Here is a 17960-nt window from a genome sequence, read left to right as displayed (position 1 = left end):
TGTGTGCTGTCCTCACAGTTTGTCACTACGTTACAGAGCTAGACAGCTAGCGAACAACTAAGCATTCTACAACAAAGACCAAGGTGTGACGTTTCTTGAATTTACTGAAGCAATGATTTTGTTGTAAAACTGAAAATACAAACAGAAAAAATATACATTACATCATTATACATGACTTATTAAAATAACATAGCCAGCTTATACTAATTGAGTAAACAGCACATGCTAGCGTTAGTGTAGCTTATTACCAATGACCACGGATTAATATCAACATTCTTTCCGACTCACAGAAAGTTTGATCACTCATCTAAGTGACTTTTTCAGTCTCAACTGACTGCAGGTATCGCCAACCTTATATCATCGGCGGTCACTCGGGGTCGAGTATGACTGTCCTCCTTCTTGGTCTTTGTGGGTCTTCAGGTGGGCGAAGAGGCCGATCCTGGAGCCACATATTTTGGTGCAGTGTGGGCAGGGGTGGGTAGTGGTAGTCGTGGGATTGGTTTTGGCCTTTTTGGTGGAAACTCTCTCCTTCCTGAGTCTGCGCTTGTCTTCTGTAGCACAGCGGGGATCATTATTATATAGTGCAGCTCCTTCCCGGAAAAGTTTTCTCCAGGTCGCCCTGTTGGTTGCTGTGTCCACCCAGGTCTTAGGGTCTATGTGGCATTTTTTGATGTTCGCTTGGATGTTATCCTTATACCTTTTCTTTTGACCTCCTGGCGCACGTTGTCCTGTGAGAAGCTGGGAGTATAGGACTTGTTTTGGAAGGCGAGAGTCAGGCATACGGATGACATGGCCAGTCCATTTGAGCTGGTGTTGGGCGATGGTGGCAGTGATAGCAGGAATGTTAGCCTCCTCCAGGACGCTGGTGTTGAGGTGTCTAACTTCCTAGGTGATCTTGAGGATTTTTCGGAGACACCTCTGATGATGTGCCTCTAGTGCCTTCAGGTGCCTGTTGTATGTGGTCCAGGATTCTGATCCATACAGTAGGGTGGGCAACACTACCGCTCTGTAGACCAGAAATGTCGTCCTGGCCTGGAGGTCGCGGTTTTTAAAGACCCTTTTTCTCAGTCTTGAGAAAACCCCACTGACTCAACTGAGGCGGGTGTGTATTTCCTCATCAGTGTTAGCTTTGGGGGATACGTTTCCGAGATACATAAAGTGGTCCACATTTTCCAGTCTGGTTTTGTCAACAGAGATAGTTGGGGGTGGAGCAGGGTTATTTGTGTTGGGTGGTGCTGGTACAGGATCTGGGTCTTTTTTATGTTAAGGGCCAGACCAACCTGCTTGTATGCCTTGGCAAAAGCATCCAGAATGCACTGTAGGTCCTCTTCTGAATGGGCCATGAGGGCATTGTCGTCAGCATACTGCAGCTCCATGATGGATATGGTGGTGGTTCTGCTTTTAGTCCTGAATCTGTTGATGTTCAGGAGTTGTGCGTTGATTCTGTACATGATTCTGACTCCTTGTGGCAGGTGTTTACCCGTAAGATGGAGGATAGCAGAAATTAAAATGGAGAACAGGGTAGGAGCAATGACACAGCCCTGCTTGATTCCAGTGGGAACCCTGAAGGGTTCCGTTTCATCTCCACTGCCACTGAGTACTGTGGCCTGACATATTGTCTTGCAGTAGTCTCAGTATCCGGATATATTTGTCTGGGCAGCCAATTTTTGCCAGATCCAGCCAGAGAACCTGATGGTTCACAGAGTCAAAGGCTTTGGTGAGGTCTATGAAGGCCATGTATAGTGGTTGATTTTGTTCCCGGCATTTTTCTTGTAGTTGGCGAATAGTGAAAATCATGTCCATGGTCATTGACTTATTATTTTTCAGCAGCATTAGCCCATCTTTGGAGTGAAGAGGGGCTAGGCAATGGTGGCTGGGGCCATATACCGCTCTTGTGGCATCGAAGAAACCTCTGATATCCCCACAGTCAGCAAGCTGCTGGATCTCCAGAGTCTTCATTGTCCACCACTGGTTCTTCAGTTGCCTAACCTGAGATTGAACAGCTGCCTTTGCTTTGGCATGGGCTACTCTTTTAGCCTTGCAGTTGATGTCATTTTGCCAGGCAATGAAAGTTTGCCGCTTGATGTCAATGAGCTGTTGGATTTTGTTGTCATTCTCATCGTACCAGTCTTGATGTTTCCAGGTTTTGTAGCCAAGGGTGCTTTTGCAGGAGTCCATGGTGATAGACTTATGCAGGTCCCAGTGTTTATCGATATCTCTGGGTATTGCTTGGGCAGAGCAGCACTGAGAGTAGCCTGGAGCTGTTCTCGAAAGGTGGTGTCACCCAGCCGTTCAATGTTGAGCTTTGGCCGGCACTGCCTTTTTTGCACCCTTCTTTTCCGCATGAGACTGATGGACATGATGGAGCGGATGAGGTGGTGGTCTGTCCAGCAGTCATCCGCACTGGTCATCAACTGGTGTTGAGCACATCATAGTGGTCTTTGGCATGGGAAACTTTGTAATCGATGAGGTGCTAGAGCTTAGAGCGAGGATGCATCTGGGATGTTTTGAGTTTATTCTTTTGGCGGAAAAGTGTGTTGGTGGTGACCAGGCTGTGTTCTGAGCACTTTGATAGCAGTAATATGCCTTTCGAGTTCGTGTTGCCAACTCCTTCCTTCCCTATTGTGCCTCTCCATAGATTGTGGTTTCATCCCACCCTGGCATTGAAATCTCCAAGCAGGATTAGCTTGTCCTCCTTGGGGACTCTGGTTAAGATGTTGTCCAGGTCAGCATAGAAGGCCTCCTTCACTTCATCCTGTGCATCAAGTGTTTGAGTGTAGGCACTAACAACAGTGACCTTTTGGCCGCCTGCAAGCGTCAGGCGTATGGACATTAGGCGTTCATTGATGCCCACAGGGAGTTCAGAGAGGTGGTTGATGAGGCTGTTCTTAATAGCAAAACCCACACCGTGGATCCTTGCCTCATCAGCAGGTTTTCTTTTCCAGAAGAAACTGTATCCGCCTTTTTCCTCCTTCAGCTGCCCTTCATCAGCCAGTCGGGTTTCAGAGAGTGCTGCAATATCAATCTGAAATCTCCTTGGCCCCCTGGGGATGATGGCAGTTCGCCTTTCGGGTCGATCACTGTGTTTATTGTCCATGAGGGTCCACACGTTCCAGGTTCCAATGTAAGTTTGCTTCAGTTTATGTTTCTGACTGCTTAGTGGTGATCCCTCTGGGTGCGGTAGCCAAGACAGGAGTTTTTGAGGCAGGCTATGTTTAGGGCACCTTTTCCAGCCCCTTGCCCTACTGGGGTGAGCAGAGTGGATCCTAAATAGGGCCGCTCACTCGTGGGTGCAGCTGCCGAAAAGCTCTTTCTGCCTCAGCCCTAGAACTTAACGACTGAATTAGACACCCACGGCCTGTGTGTCAGGCTGTGGCTAGGAGCTGCCAGACTTCACGATCTTGCCCCCGTCACCACTCCCTGATCGCCACAGGACTTTGTCCAGGATGTTAAACGGTCTGATTCCCTTTTGGGAGGACGCCTGTGTGTGGAATCTTTTAATGTGGGGAGGCTTGTGCACAGGCAGCCTCCACACAGTCCTTGGCATAGAAAGGCTGAGATCCAGTGGCATGGAGACCAAGACAACTGGGGGCCCTTCTTTTCTGCAACCTTCTTCTGTCTTTGTGGCCGTTGTGGTGCTCCTCACAGCCACCATCTTCCGCCTGCTCTGCTGTTTAGGACTTAGTTGCTATTAGCCCATAGCTGGGGCAGTGGTTGAGAGACACCAAGGCGTGTCCACACACCAGTGGGCCTGCGCGCCTTCTCTCTGGGGCCCACTGCTGCTCCGAGATCCCCTGCAGTTTGGCCTGGGACTGCAAAGTACCCAGTTACCATGTGTGGCCACGAGGAGGCACTGCAGGAGTATTGGCGATGGAGAGGCCATGTACCGGCAGGAGGAAACTTATGCACTCGGCTCCTCTTTTCACCCCCTACAAGAGGGCTAGCCGGCGGCAGTAGCTGAAAGCAGAAAGTAGCAAGCAGAAGCAGCATGCAACATGCACTAACTACAAGCACTACTATCCCAGTAGTACTGCACTGATGTGTCACACACGCCCTGTGTGCTCACACACATATACACACACACACACACACACACACACACACAAGTACACAAATTTTTCATATGTGTATCGATACAGCCAACACAGCCACTTACACAATACAATATGCACTACTGGATCAACACCAACAATACAGCTGATCTTCAACGACAACGAGACACACCAATGTGCACTATAGCAGCTGTGGCAGCATCACTGTCAGATCTTCCTTTATGTCACTCAGCAATCAGATTGCACACACACACACACACACACACACACACACCCCAAACCGCATGGCACAAAAAGAACTAGATAAGTGCACTCAGTAGAGTGCAGATCTCTGCCATGCATATCTCCCCATCTCTGGTGCTCGGACTTGGGTACCAAACAAACCACAATAAACCACCCCTTTTGTGTTTATGTGTTTAACTGTCGCGGTTTTCATGATATAAATAGATGTAGGTGACTTTAGTTTATTCTAAAGCAATAAAAAAAGAAAAAAAAAGTCATAGCTCAGTCATAGGAAATGTTTTATAGTAACTACTGAAGTGATTTCCAGCTGTGACAGATTAATCGTACTCTTAAAATTGTATTTTTATAAGGGATTTTTAACATCGGAGTCTTTGGCACTTCTGCGTCTAATCCCCCTCATGATGTCAGTTAAACAAACGTGGCGGTGAGGTGAATAAAGCAAATTATTTTTGGTTCATCCAGTGTTCCTCCAGTTCTCCTGTGCAGAGATCTGCTTTGAATTATTTGCTGACTTGCGAAATACGATCAACATCTCGTTTATTTTCAACACTCATACCCAAATACATAATGGGCTGTGTAGCTGCCCAGGCTAAATCAACTTTGTGCATGCATGCAGCGACAGAGAGTGGCAGTAGTTGAGTGAGCTAGAGAGGGAATCAGGAACAATGAAGAGAGGGAGCGGCAATAGCGGGAACAAACATTTTCCGAAGGTTTTTAATCACCGCAACCCTGAGAGGTACTTGATCGTACAGTCATAAATGTGCACAAAATTCTTTTAGGCTGATAGGGCCAGTAGTTTGAGAGATTAGCCGCAGACAGACACACACACGTGACCAAATGCATACCACCTGGCAGAAATAACAAGTTTACACAGTTGATGTAGTGTTCAACTTTTACTCACGCAACTTCAACAAATTTAAAAAAAGTATAGCCACAATATTATCAGTGCACCGCCTTCAATTCAATAAGAAAAATGTGCACACCAACCTGGAGTTGAAGTTCTGACTCACTTGAGAGACTCGTGGCAGCCTTCTATCGCAAAATTCATCCATTAATTTAGTCCGTTTAGGAGAAGGTGTAAAAAAATGCAGGCAATTATCCGGATTTGCAAAAATCATGAAGTAGATTGACAACGAGATCGTAAGTAGCTGTGAATGTGGTGACCATCGTGCTTAGTTTGCTAACAACCTGCTAAAGTCTCAAGCTCAAAGTTGATGACGACACCGGGGCTAGCACTGATACATCTCAGGGCCCTGGGGCATTCTGTTACTACACAGCAAAATTTGATTGTCTGATATGGTCACTCAAAGTTGAAATCAGTTCGTGGCTTCAAGGAAAGGCTAGCAATACTACTAGTGCTGGTCCAAGGAGCTGTGATGTGTTTAGATGGCTTAGGAAATCCCTGTTCAGCCCCATGAGAAAACAAGTAACTGAATTCAGACACATTTCAGGCACACTTCAATTTAACTATGAAAAACAAATTGTGATTTTGACAGGGCCGCAGAGAAGGCCCTGATGGTCCTGACAGCCCACTATTGTATGTTACTCACAGATGAATAGTCTCCAAAGCTGTGCTGCGTGTAAGTTTCTTTTTTCTATTTGACCATGAAGCACTTTCATGTTTGCTGACTCACTATGAACTGAAAGTAAACTGAATACCTCTCACTAATGTATGCAACAGCACCACAATCACCCGCAGATGGTGGTGTGATAACAGTAACACAACATTACTATTTAACAGAAAAGACAGAGTGTGTATATTTGCATATGTGTGTGCGTGTGCATAAGCGAGCTCTGTACCTCATGCATACAAGACCCTATCCGGTTATCAAAGTGAACCGGCTGTTGTGCTGCTGGGAATGATGAATGGACGCCAGGTGCTGGGGTCCATGTGGTAAACATTATAGGTAAGGATTGTTAGCAGGGGAACACAAAGGGTTAAGTAGCCTTGGCAGTTCATAGCTGTACCCTCCTAACACCGTGACCCCCCTGTAGCCTCTGGCGGCCGTTCATCAGCTCATTCCCCCAACATCGCCAAAGGGCTGTGTATGAGGGCTAAGGCTGAGAAAGACAGGCAGGCAGTCACAGGCAAGCAGGGGCGGGAAAGACGAGATGTAATTTCCTCCAGATCCAAACTGTTTCAGGGTAGCAGAGTCAGCCTGTGGAGGAACACTGTGCCTGTCAAACTGTTTCAACCTACCCCTCTCCCCCCATCCCCCACACCCCCGACTGACTCACCTCCCTACCCTCCACAGCCCCTAGGCAACCTCTGGTCCCCAACCCAAAGAGCTCAACCCTCACAGACTACATCAGTACAGATTTACAGTGTGAATATCCCCAGCCATTGACAACGCATTCTACAGTAAAAGGAGACAAGAGAGAGAGTAAAAAGATGGAGAAAAAGGAGATTAGGAAAGGAAAACAATTCTCAGTGTCGGTATCATTGTGCTTGTTATTTTAATGGTCTCAGCCTACGAGATGCACAAGACACAGAGATCATCTTTCAGCTGCTTCAAATCATCCTAAAATGGCCATTTGGTTTCATGGGAAAGAAAAACAAGAGAGCAAGCAAAAGAGAGAGAGAGAGAGAAATGAAATCCTTGTGTTGCACACTGGTCTGGGGATGTGTTGCGCATGTTTACCTTTATTCTCTCTGGCTTTGATATTTCAGGGTCTTCAGGGCATCGCTAGGACCTGGGAGGACATGTCCCTGGACATCGCACCTTACAAAGACAAAGGCCATTACCGCCTGAGGTGAGAGTGGAGCAGGGCCGCAGGGAGTACAGTGAAATCAGGGGTCAAGGGTTAGCCAGCTCTTAAAGTTCAAGAGCCACAATGGAAGAGGTCAGCTGTTACGTGGCTGCACCCAAAGTCAGGTAATATGATTTGTGGTGAGACACTTGGGCTTTGGGTTTAATCAAATGTGTTTGACAGTGAGATGATTTGAACCATGGAAAGATTCCGAGCCGTTTTTGTGTTTGTCGGCATAATGTTGTTTGTTCTCCTTCATGTTTTGTCTCTTTGAAGTCCAAAGCTGGTGGTCAGCAGGGAATTACCAGGAAAAAAACACTACAAGCTTCTCTCAGTTCAGACTGACAGGTCACAGAAATACACAAAGACACAAATAGAATCTCTCTCTCTCTCTCTCTCTCTCTCTCTCTCTCTCCTTCCCTGTCTTGTTCTATCTTTTTCCCCCCCTTTCCCATCTCTGGTGTTCTCACACAGCTTGTCAAGGCCTGGTCTCGGTCCCCACAGGATTCAATTTGCAGGCTAATTCCATATCAAAAAGACGGGTGGTTATGTGTTATGCCTGAGATAGGATAATCAGTATCATGCTTGTGCAGTGATTCTAAAACAACGCTCAAGCAGAGGTGTTGATAACATTTTGTAGTGTTTCCTGTTTGTAGTTGATGTGGGGCGCGTGTGGGTAATTTGGTTCCTGAAATGGAGGTTTGCTCCTCAGCTCGTTCCCTGATTAGTTCCAGTTGGTGCTTCAATTTGAGAAAATACATGTACATATAGAGTAGGATGCCTATATGCTGAAATATGGACAGCTATGCTAAACTATATAATATCATTTAGATTGTTCTGTGTGTGTGTGTGTGTGTGTGTGTGTGTGTGTGTGTGTGTGTGTGTGTGTGTGTGTGTGTGTGTGTGTGTGTGTGTGTGTGTGTGTGTTTGCTGAGCAAGATCAGATGATACTGAATTTTAGTTGTATAGAAATGTTTCTAGCTGGAGGGCTATTTCAAAGCGGCCACTTGTAGTGTTGCTGGTGGTTCTTGTGTTGATGGTGCTCGTGCTGGTGATGGGTGCAAACAGACATAAACAAATGTAAGTCATCCAGAAAACATACTTATTGCTACACATAATTACTGATGTTTATGTTTCCTCGTGATTTCTTCATTAGGGCGCTGAATTCTTTGTGACATTCTGTCACTCGTAACACCACACCATGCATATACGCATGCTATTTTTGGGTGTGTGTGTGTGTGTGTGTGTGTGTGTGTGTGTGTGTGTGTGTGTGTGTGTGTGTGTGTGTGTGTGTGTGTGTGTGTGTGTGCGTGTGTGTGCGTGTGTGTCAAGTGGTTCAGGGACGAAAGGGCCACATTTCTCCCCGGGGCTGTCAGCTTTCCAGGTGATACCTACCTCTCCGCTCTCCAGCCAGCCTCCTCTGGGCCATTGCCACACACACACAAACACACACACAGACACAAAACACCCACGTAGGCAGGCACACAGGAGATAAGAGGGAGGTGTCAGGGATAAAGACAGAGAGGTAAGGGAAAGAGCGCACAGAGAGGGAGAGGGAAAGAGCAAGATTTGAGGAAACACAGACTAGACAGAAATACTTGAAGATGGAGAGTAAGTAGAGAATGAGGGGCACTGTGATTGAAACCAGAGGCTGAGAGAGGATGAAAGGAATGGAGGGAGATGGTTCAGATGAGGTGAAGAGGTAGGGGTTTAGGGAACGGAATGATTTCATCAAGAGGAGCCACAGCACACAGCTTCATTTCGGTCCAGGCAATGAAGGAGGACAGTTTTGCCAGCAATTATCAGCAGCATTGTGTTGCTTTTGACTGTGATTCATTATAGTCCATCTGATTATGCTTTTACATTGGTCCCACTTTTCAAACCCAAAACTGCAGCAAAAGGATTTATTGCCAATCTCTGTGCCATTGTAAAATCACCCATGTATCATGACTGTATGGCATAAAAAAAGAGAAGCAGGACAGAGGTAAGACTGGGAGAGACACACAAGATACCCATTCAGCAGGTAGTTGTTGGGTTTGGCTAACTAAACTTAGCACAAAAACTAAGGGAGTTTATGTTTAGTAGATTATTTCTTTGTTGTAACAATGCTTCTTGGCAATAAATCTTATATCAGGCACCTGATTGTCGGCACCTGGGGTACCAGAAGCTCAAAACAAGAGTCAATAGCAACAGCAAAATAAGCTGTTTGGCATTGGCAGAGAAGATTTGGCAAATTTTTCATGGATACTTAGCTCTGCTGCTCATCCCACAAATGTATGTTCCTTACAAATGTGGCACCATTTAAAAGGGAAATAAACAGGCTTTCCAACAGTATAAGATTTATTGCCAAGAAGCATTGTTACAACAAAGAAATAATCTACCGAACACAAATTTCCTTACTTTTTGTGCTAAGTATAATTAGTGGCTCTGTCTACCATCTATCCATTTATTTGGATTTTTAGCTAGAGTTGTAAACTAGCGTGACAATCTCATCATCTTTGTAAACATTTACAGTATGAAAGCAGAGATAAACAATGATGTTGGCGAAACACTGAATGAAGTAGATGTTCGGGTTTGGTGCACCAGCTTTTTATTAAAAAGCTGTTCTGAATTGGATTGGTCAAATATTTTTGACGTTTTGGGTGTTTTCCTCACTCTGCCTTGCCTCTCTGTTTGTATCTATATGGAGAAAAGAGAAGGATGGAGAGGAAGATGGAGGTAGGTGAAAAAAGGGGGCGAGAAAGTGTTTGGTATTGAAAACCAATTCCTATTCTCAGCTGATAAGAAAATAATGGGATTGATAAGAGTGTGCCAGAATTGACAGGCGTCAATAGGCTTTGCCGTACTTCACTGCTGCTTCCAAACAGCTCGTGTAGCGTTTTATTTTGTTTAGAAACAAACATGCTGTGATTTAGAAGTGTGAAAACAAAGCATGAGACAGATTTCTTTTGAGTAGCATAATTTTTTCTGCTTACTTGCCAGAAAACAAAACCTTGGTATGCCAATGGCAGCTCACTAAAAATAGCTATTTTTCTTTCATCCACAGAGATGATATATTTCATATGGAATCAAACTGAATGAAATCAAGACAAAGATAACGGAAGATTCAGTGAGAAATAGTTGGAGGGAAGCAGAGAGCAAGAGAGAGGTAGAGAGGGAGATTAAGGAGGGTTTCTTGCCCCATGTATGTCAATCTCCTCTCTCTTATTTATAGAGGCTTAGGATTCTGCTTTTTAGCAGCAAATTAGTTTCTCTGCCTTTCTTTCACTCTCAATTTCTTTCCCTTTTACTGACTGATTCTCGCAATCTGTCAGCATCTATTCCACCAAATTATCCCCATGCCAGTTTTTCATCATCTGCAATTTGAAATTGGTCCAAATTATGTATTTCTTAAATACGATGACCTGCAGTTCAAAGAGAGAATTTTTTTTCCAAAACACACTGTTGACACATTTCAGTACATATTTACATGTTGACTAGAGTACCAACACTGGGTGAGAACTCATTTGAGATTACTGGAAAAAAAACATTGTAATATTTGTCGAAGTTTTGTTTGTTGAATTGGTGGAGTATGCTATACTTTTTGCATACCCTTTACAGTTATTTACGTTGTAGTTGTACAACATCAATAATTGGAACCTGTTCAGCATGTTCCTTTATTAGTGTGCAGTGGATTTATGTAGGGCAGTCCTCTAGCCATTGTGTCTGCCCATTATTCCCTTCTGTTTATGGACACTTGCAACAGCAGCAGATGTACAGCTATTAAATTTTTATGTTTCAGTATGGAGCGGGGGTGATGATTTTAGTATTTCCTGAGAATGCATTATGGACTAATGGTGAAGTGTTGAGTGGGTGTCACACCATTCTTCTCGGCTCAGTGCCGGTGCAGGCCTTTTTACAGTGACTGGAATAAAAGAACTCTTGCTATTCTCTAGAGCTTCACCCACATTCAGTAATTCCCCCAAAAATGTAGTGTTCCAATCCTGCTAGGATGGCTGGCATACAGGGTTAAGGCACAGAAAACGGACAATCCCAGGTAATACTGTAGATAAGAAAATAATGTAGTTTATAGTATATTATTGGAAATCCATTTTACTACAACACAGAATAAAAAAAAGAAATACACAAGCGCACCAATTTATGAAATCTAATGTGCATATCATTTAAACAGTAAGACAATTTCCAAACCCCATACTCCTGCCTGCCCCTCTCTGTCTCTTTCCCAGCGGGACCGAGGAAGTGTTCCAGGCCCTGGAGGACGACCAGGTCACCCTATCCACCTTAAAGGCATCTCGCTTTGTCAAGGCCTTTGAGAAGGAGGTGGACCATTGGGAACGCCGCCTCTCCCTGGTGGTGGAGGTCATTGAGATGATACTAACTGTGCAGCGTCAGTGGATTTACCTGGAGGTGCACAAGCATGAATCGACACAAGATAAACACACACACACAATGATACTACATGCAGACACTACGCCACATCAGATAATCCGTCTCCATTTCTTCTTGTCCTCTGCATCTTCCTCTGTAATGCCAAACACCTGCATGTCCTCCCTCACCACATCCATAAACTTCCTCTTTGGCCTTTCTCTTTTCCTCTTGCCTGGTAGCTCCATTGTCAGCATCCTTCTCCCAATATACTCAGCATCTCTCCTCCAAACCATCTCAATCTCACCTCTCTCGCTGTCTCCAAACAATCCAACATGAACTGTCCCTCTAATATTACTAATCCTGTCCATCTTCATCACTCCCAATGAAAATCTTAGCATATTCAACTTTGCCACCTCCAGCGCTGCCTCCTTTATTTTCATCAGTGCCACCGTCTCCAAACCATATAACATAGCTGGCCTCACTACCATTTTGTAAACCTTCCCTTTCATTGCTGGTGCCCTTCTGTCACAAATCACTCCTAACACGCTTCTCTACCCACTCCACCCTTTCTGTGCTCTCTTTTTCACCTCTCTTCTGCACTCCCCTTTACTTTGAACAATTGACCCCAAATATTTAAACTCATCAGGCTTTACCACCTCTACTTGCAACTTCACCATTCCGCTGTCCTCCCTCTCATTCACGCATATGTATTCCGTCTCACTCCTACCGACTTTCATTCCTCTTCTCTCCAGTGAATACCTCCACCTATTCAGGCTTTCCTCAACCTGCTCCCTTTTCTCACTACAGATCACAATGTCATCGGTGAACATCACAGAGATTCCTGCCTGATCTCGTTCGTCAACCTGTCCATCACCATTGCAAACAAGAAAGGGCTCAGAGCCGATCCTTGATGTAATCCCACATCCACCTTGAACCCGTTCGTCATTCCTACCACACAACTCACCACTGTCACACTGCTCCATACATATCCTACATACTTCTCTGCCACTCCAAACCTCCTCATACAATACCACACCTACTCTCTCGGCTCCCTGTCATATGCTTTCTCTAAATCCACAAAGACACAACCGTCCCCATACTTCTCCATCAACACCCTCAAAGCAAACATCGCATCTATAGTGCTCTTTGCTGGCATGAAACCATACTGCTGCTCGCTGATCATCACCTCTACTCTTTCCCATAACATCATGCTGTGGCTGATCAACTTTATACCTCTGTAATTACTACAACTCTGCACATCACCCTTATTCTTGAAAATCGGTACCAGTACACCTCTTCTCCACTCCTCGGGCATCCTCTCATTTTCCAAGATTGTGTTAAACTGTTTAAAACTCCACTGCCATTTCTCCTAAACATCTCCACAGGTATTTCATCTGGACCATTGTTTTTCTGCTCTTCATCCTCTTTTTGTTTTTTGTTTTGTTTGTTTGTTTTTTGTTTATGGATCCCCCCCCTTTTCTCCCCAATTGTATTTGGCCAATTACCCTGTTCTTCAGAGCCATCCTGGTCGCTGCTCCGGGGAGGGCTACAGACTGCCACATGACTACAGTCTGATTGAGTTGTATTGCCGAAGCAATAGGATAGCATTCACTCTTGGAGATATTTACTTTATAGCCTGAAAATGATCCAAATCTCTGAAAACCGGAGAGAATTGCTCGTATGGAGTGGTTTTGATTTGAGACATACAACAGCAAATTATCAGCATAGAGTTAAGGCTTAAGTTCCATGCCCAAACATGATATCCCAGTGAAACTGGAAGATCTCAGAAAGATTGACAAAGGCTCTATTGCTAATGCAAATAATAGGGGGGATAAGGGACAACTTTGACCGGTGCCGTGAGATAAGGTGAAAAAACTGGATTGAATGCCATTGGTGGTGATACTAGCTTGTGGGGACGTATAAAGGAGACGTATCCATGAAACATTTCCCAGCCCAAATTTACTTAATGTGGTAATCCCATTCAACTCTGTTGAACGCTTTTTAAGCATCGACTGAGATCACTACTTCAGGGGTTGTTGTTGAAGTTTTAGAATAGATAATATTTAAGAGGGTACGGACATTATAGAACAGCTGGTGCCACTTTATAAATCCGGTTTGCTCATCTGAGACAACATTTGAGAGAATATTTTCCAAGCGATGGGCCAAGGCCTTAGCAAGGATCTTAGCATCCACATTTATTAAGGAAAGAGGTCTGTATGAGCTGCAGAGATTTGGGTCTTTGTCTTTTTTTAGAAGCATACTTATGGAGGCTTGTCTTAAAGTTGAAGGAAGAGAACCATACTGCAGCGATTGGTTATATACAGAATGCAATAGTGGGGCCAGTTTATCTTGAAGTCTTCTAAAATATTCAACTGGAAAGCCATCGGAGCCAGGAGCTTTATTATTTTGCATATTATTCATAGCAAGGTTGATTTCCTCTACTGTCAATGGTGATTCAAGTTCTTTCACAATAACTGGGTTTATCATGGGGTAAGAAAGAGTGCATTTCAGTGGTGTCAGACAGAGATTCCGATTTATATGTATATAAGAGTAGAAAGCATGTATGGATCATGGATCAACTGTGTTCTGTGACACCATTACTGTTCATCGCCTCACCTCTGTCCCATTGTTCCTTGTTCCTTTATAACACTCTTTCACTCTCTACACTCCGTCTCCTCATGCTTTTCAGAACATCTTCCTGGGAGAGGACATAAGGAAGCAGCTGCCTCGGGAATGCAAGGAATTTGAGGACATCAACTCCAGCTGGAAGACAATCATGGACTGGCTCCACAAAGACAGCAATGCCCTGAGGGGGACACACCACCCCAGTATGTTCAGTATCACTCTCATCATGTCAATGTTGGATTTATTAAATTTCAAATTAATTTCAATTCCATCATTTCCAAATGAGAAGAGGACCTTCAGTTCATTTACTAATGAATAGTTAATCTCAGTTATTTTTCACCTAGCTGCAAAACAAAAAGTTTTTTCTGTTTTTGAATCCATCAGAGAAACATGCTGCTATCTCACTCATGCTCCTGTGTCTCTTAGGCCTGCTTGAGAAGCTTTGGCAAATGAATAGCAAGCTGGAGGAGATCCAAAAGACACTGGACATGTACCTGGAGACCAAGAGAAGGATCTTCCCCAGGTTCTACTTCCTGTCCAACGAGGACCTGCTGGAGATCCTGGGGCAGTCACGCAACCCCAGTGCTGTACAGCCCCACCTCAAGAAGTGCTTTGACAACATCAGGAGTCTGCGCATCTCAAAGGCGTGAATCAGATAAAGACAAGCACACACACACACACACTCACACACACCCAGTGGCCAATACTGCATGTCCTTCAGACAAACTCTTATTGAAGTACATTTTAACTTCCTTATTGGTTATTGGGTTGTTTTATCTTAAGCATCCCAATTCTGATGTAACCAACATTCAATGTACATGACAGGAGACTGAATCCGTAAGACCTGAAATGCCCATATAACTGGGAGTTATACATATAACTAATATTCCCTGAGGGAGAGTAACGAGGTATAACACATAAGTATGGGGGATTGCGCCCTTGCGAGACTAACCTGAAGAACCTTTATCAAAATACCTGTCAAGGCCAATGAGGCTGTTGCGTGCGTATGCTACTGGGCATCTGTGTGCCTTTGCAAGCAAAAGCACGTGAAATGGCCTCTACAATCCAATGAGAAAGGTGTTGCTTAGAAAGTGCCTTCCCTTTGACTCGGTTAGTAAAACAGACAAAAAGCTGGTCAGTTGTGCATATTTCCCATGTTTGCTCAACATACATGTGCAGCACCGTGTCTTGGCTGATGCAAATGGAGGGGGGGATCTCAGCTCAAAAGGTAATGCCCTGTATGACAATCCAGGTACTTGAGGGGTGTATGCGGGATTAGGATGCAGTGTCGCCTGAGAGCTGTCCAGTGCAAACTGTAAACATTAAGGATGAACAGAGAGTGCATGGATGTCTCCCATGCATTTTGCTGAGCACAGGGCCAATAAGAATGCTGTCTTATATGAAAGCATATCCATGCCTACAGATAAAGGAAAGGCCTCTTTCCAATAACTCCTTGAAAATTGTCAAAATATCCACCAAAGAGCTCTGGAACGGAATTGTATTCCTTTCATGACACCAAGCATCGAATAAGCAACACTTCAGCATGTATAACTCCTGAGTGGACACGGCTCTGGCACTCTATTATGTCAATGATGTTGGCAGGCATCTCAGTTGCTGTCAGTTTCTCCCTTTCAGTGGCCAGGCTCATAGATTCCAGATATCGGTGTGGATGCCAAATCTGGCCCTGGGCAGGGAGCTAGCTCCCCTCCGGCAGGCAGTTAAATCACTAACAAGGGTCCTATAAGAATCAGGTTATGCGCGGTGAAGTGCAAGAAGATTGAGGAGCAGAGGCTGCACAGGGTCTTTGTAGCTTCATGGGAAAGTGGGACTTCCGCTGCTTGTGACAGCCTCATTGGCCTTGACAGTCGTCTTTATAAAGGTTTTTCAGATTGGTCTCGTGCGCAATCCCTCATACTTATGTGCTGTACTGTGTGTACTGACTGAAAGGGAACTGCAGGTACATGGGCTGTTTAAAGTTGTTCTGTGGTGGTGTGCTTTCTGGTTCTTTTTCTGCTGGATTTTTTTTGTTTTATAAGTCATTGCAGGACTATTGACCCAGATCTATTTCGTTTAATTTTATGTCATGATAATACAAAAGGTCAGGAGGAAATGATGTGAGGTATTAGATCCATGAATACCCTCCACTTCATGGTTGCTATTTATGAAGAATCAGCTATCACAGGATTGACTAAAGTGAAGTCAGCATATCTTTAAGCTTTTTCTGGCCTTCAAAAAGCATTCCACAAAAATCAAGTAATTGCTGCAATTTTCTGGGTTCCTCTATAGGTCTGGGAGGTTTTTAAAAGCCTTGACATTGAAGCTGATAGTTTCCAGGGGGGTTGACTAGGTCACAAATGTTTTGATAGTTTTGGAAAAATATTGTTTTTCTTCCCCATTACACATATGACAATACATTTTACATAGCTGTAGACCCAGTGTTGCATTAGATGTGTTTGTTACTGTAATAAGAAAAATAATCTAAAGAATGCTGTAGCCTAACTGATATCTTTCAATTGTCATATTCCTTGCTGGTGTTAGCATACATCCTATTGAACACCACCAGCCAAAATGTTTTGAAAAAGCAAAAAACAATTTTCCCTAAATATCGTTTGCCATTGATTATGGAAATTAGACCTGTAATTTAGAGCTACTTTTCACAGAACCCTACGACATTGCTGGCCAATGCACACTGATGTCATTGAATGCATGCATACATATAAACATATGCAGATTGACCCAGCTTGGAAATCTGTTTTATGATCCGCATATTTGAATTGGCAAAGATTTTATGCCGGATGCTCTTCCTGTTTGGGACTGGCACTTAAGAGTGCACTGGCTTGTGCATCCTCAATGGCTGGGTTATACCTTACTTGGTGTGTCATCAAGACAGAGGAAGGAAGACAAGGAGACTTGGTGGTGGAATGAGGAAGTACAGAAAAGAGGAAGAGGTTGGCAAAGAAGAAGTGGGATAGTCAGAGAGATGAAGAAAGTAGACAGGAGTACAAGGAGATGCAATGTGAAGCGAAGAGAGAGGTTGCAAAGGAAAAGGAAGAACTGTAGCAACTACAGAGGTATAAAGTTGATCAGCTACAGCATGAAGATATGGGAAAGAGTAATAGAAGCTAGGTTAAGAGGAGAGGTGATGATTAATGAGCAGCAGTATGGTTTCATGCCACGAAAGGTCACTATGGATGCGATGTTTGCTTTGAGAATGTTGATTGAGAAGTATAGAGAAGGCCAGAAGGAGTTACATTATGTCTTTGTGGATTTAGAGAACGAATATGACAGGGTGCCGAGAGAGGAGGTGCGGTATTGTATGAGGAAGTCAGGAGTTGCAGAGAAGTATGTAGGAGTGGTGCAGGATATGTATAAGGGAAGTGTGACAATGGTGAGGTGTGCGGTTGGAATGACAGATGGGTTCAAGATGGAGGTGGGGTTACATCAAGGATCGGCTCTGAGCCCTTTTTCGTTTGCAATGGTGATGGACAGATTGACGGATGAGATCAGGCAGGAGTCTCTGTGGACTATGATGTTTGCGGATGACATTGTGATCTTTAGTGAGAGTAGGGTGCAGGCTGAGAAGAGCCTGGAGAAGTGGAGGTATGCACTGGAGAGAAGAGGAATGAAAGTCAATAGGAGCAAGACGGAATACCTATGTGTGAATGAGAGGGAGGACAGCAGAATGGTGAGGATGCAAGGAGTGGATGAGTTTAAATAATTGGGGTCAACTGTCAAAGTAACAGGGAGTGCAGAAGAGAGGTGAAGAAGAGAGTGCATGCAGGGTGGAGTGTGTGGAGAAGAGTGTTAGGAGTGATTTGCAACAGAAGGTTACCAACAAGAGTTAAAGGGAAGGTTTACAACATGGTTGCGAGACCTGCTATGTTTTATGGTTTGGAGACAGTGGCACTGATGAAAAGACAG

The 17960-nt window shown here is 44.3% G+C and overlaps 1 protein-coding gene across 1 annotated transcript in view; it reads left to right on the top strand.

Moving 5' to 3' along the window:
- dnah2 (dynein, axonemal, heavy chain 2) overlaps positions 1–17960 on the top strand; it is a 223342-nt gene that overhangs the window by 74386 nt on the left and 130996 nt on the right. Inside the window, exons 27-30 of the mRNA XM_056300849.1 lie at positions 6967–7049; positions 11273–11453; positions 14104–14242; positions 14466–14683. Coding sequence (XP_056156824.1) covers positions 6967–7049; positions 11273–11453; positions 14104–14242; positions 14466–14683 — 621 coding nt within the window. The remainder of the gene's footprint in view (positions 1–6966; positions 7050–11272; positions 11454–14103; positions 14243–14465; positions 14684–17960) is intronic.

The sequence above is a fragment of the Lampris incognitus genome, chromosome 20 (genome assembly GCF_029633865.1).
Source record: "Lampris incognitus isolate fLamInc1 chromosome 20, fLamInc1.hap2, whole genome shotgun sequence".
NCBI classification, from domain to species: domain Eukaryota; kingdom Metazoa; phylum Chordata; class Actinopteri; order Lampriformes; family Lampridae; genus Lampris; species Lampris incognitus.
The sequence above is the reverse complement of the archived record's forward strand: the minus strand, read 5'-3'. Positions and strand labels throughout refer to the sequence as shown.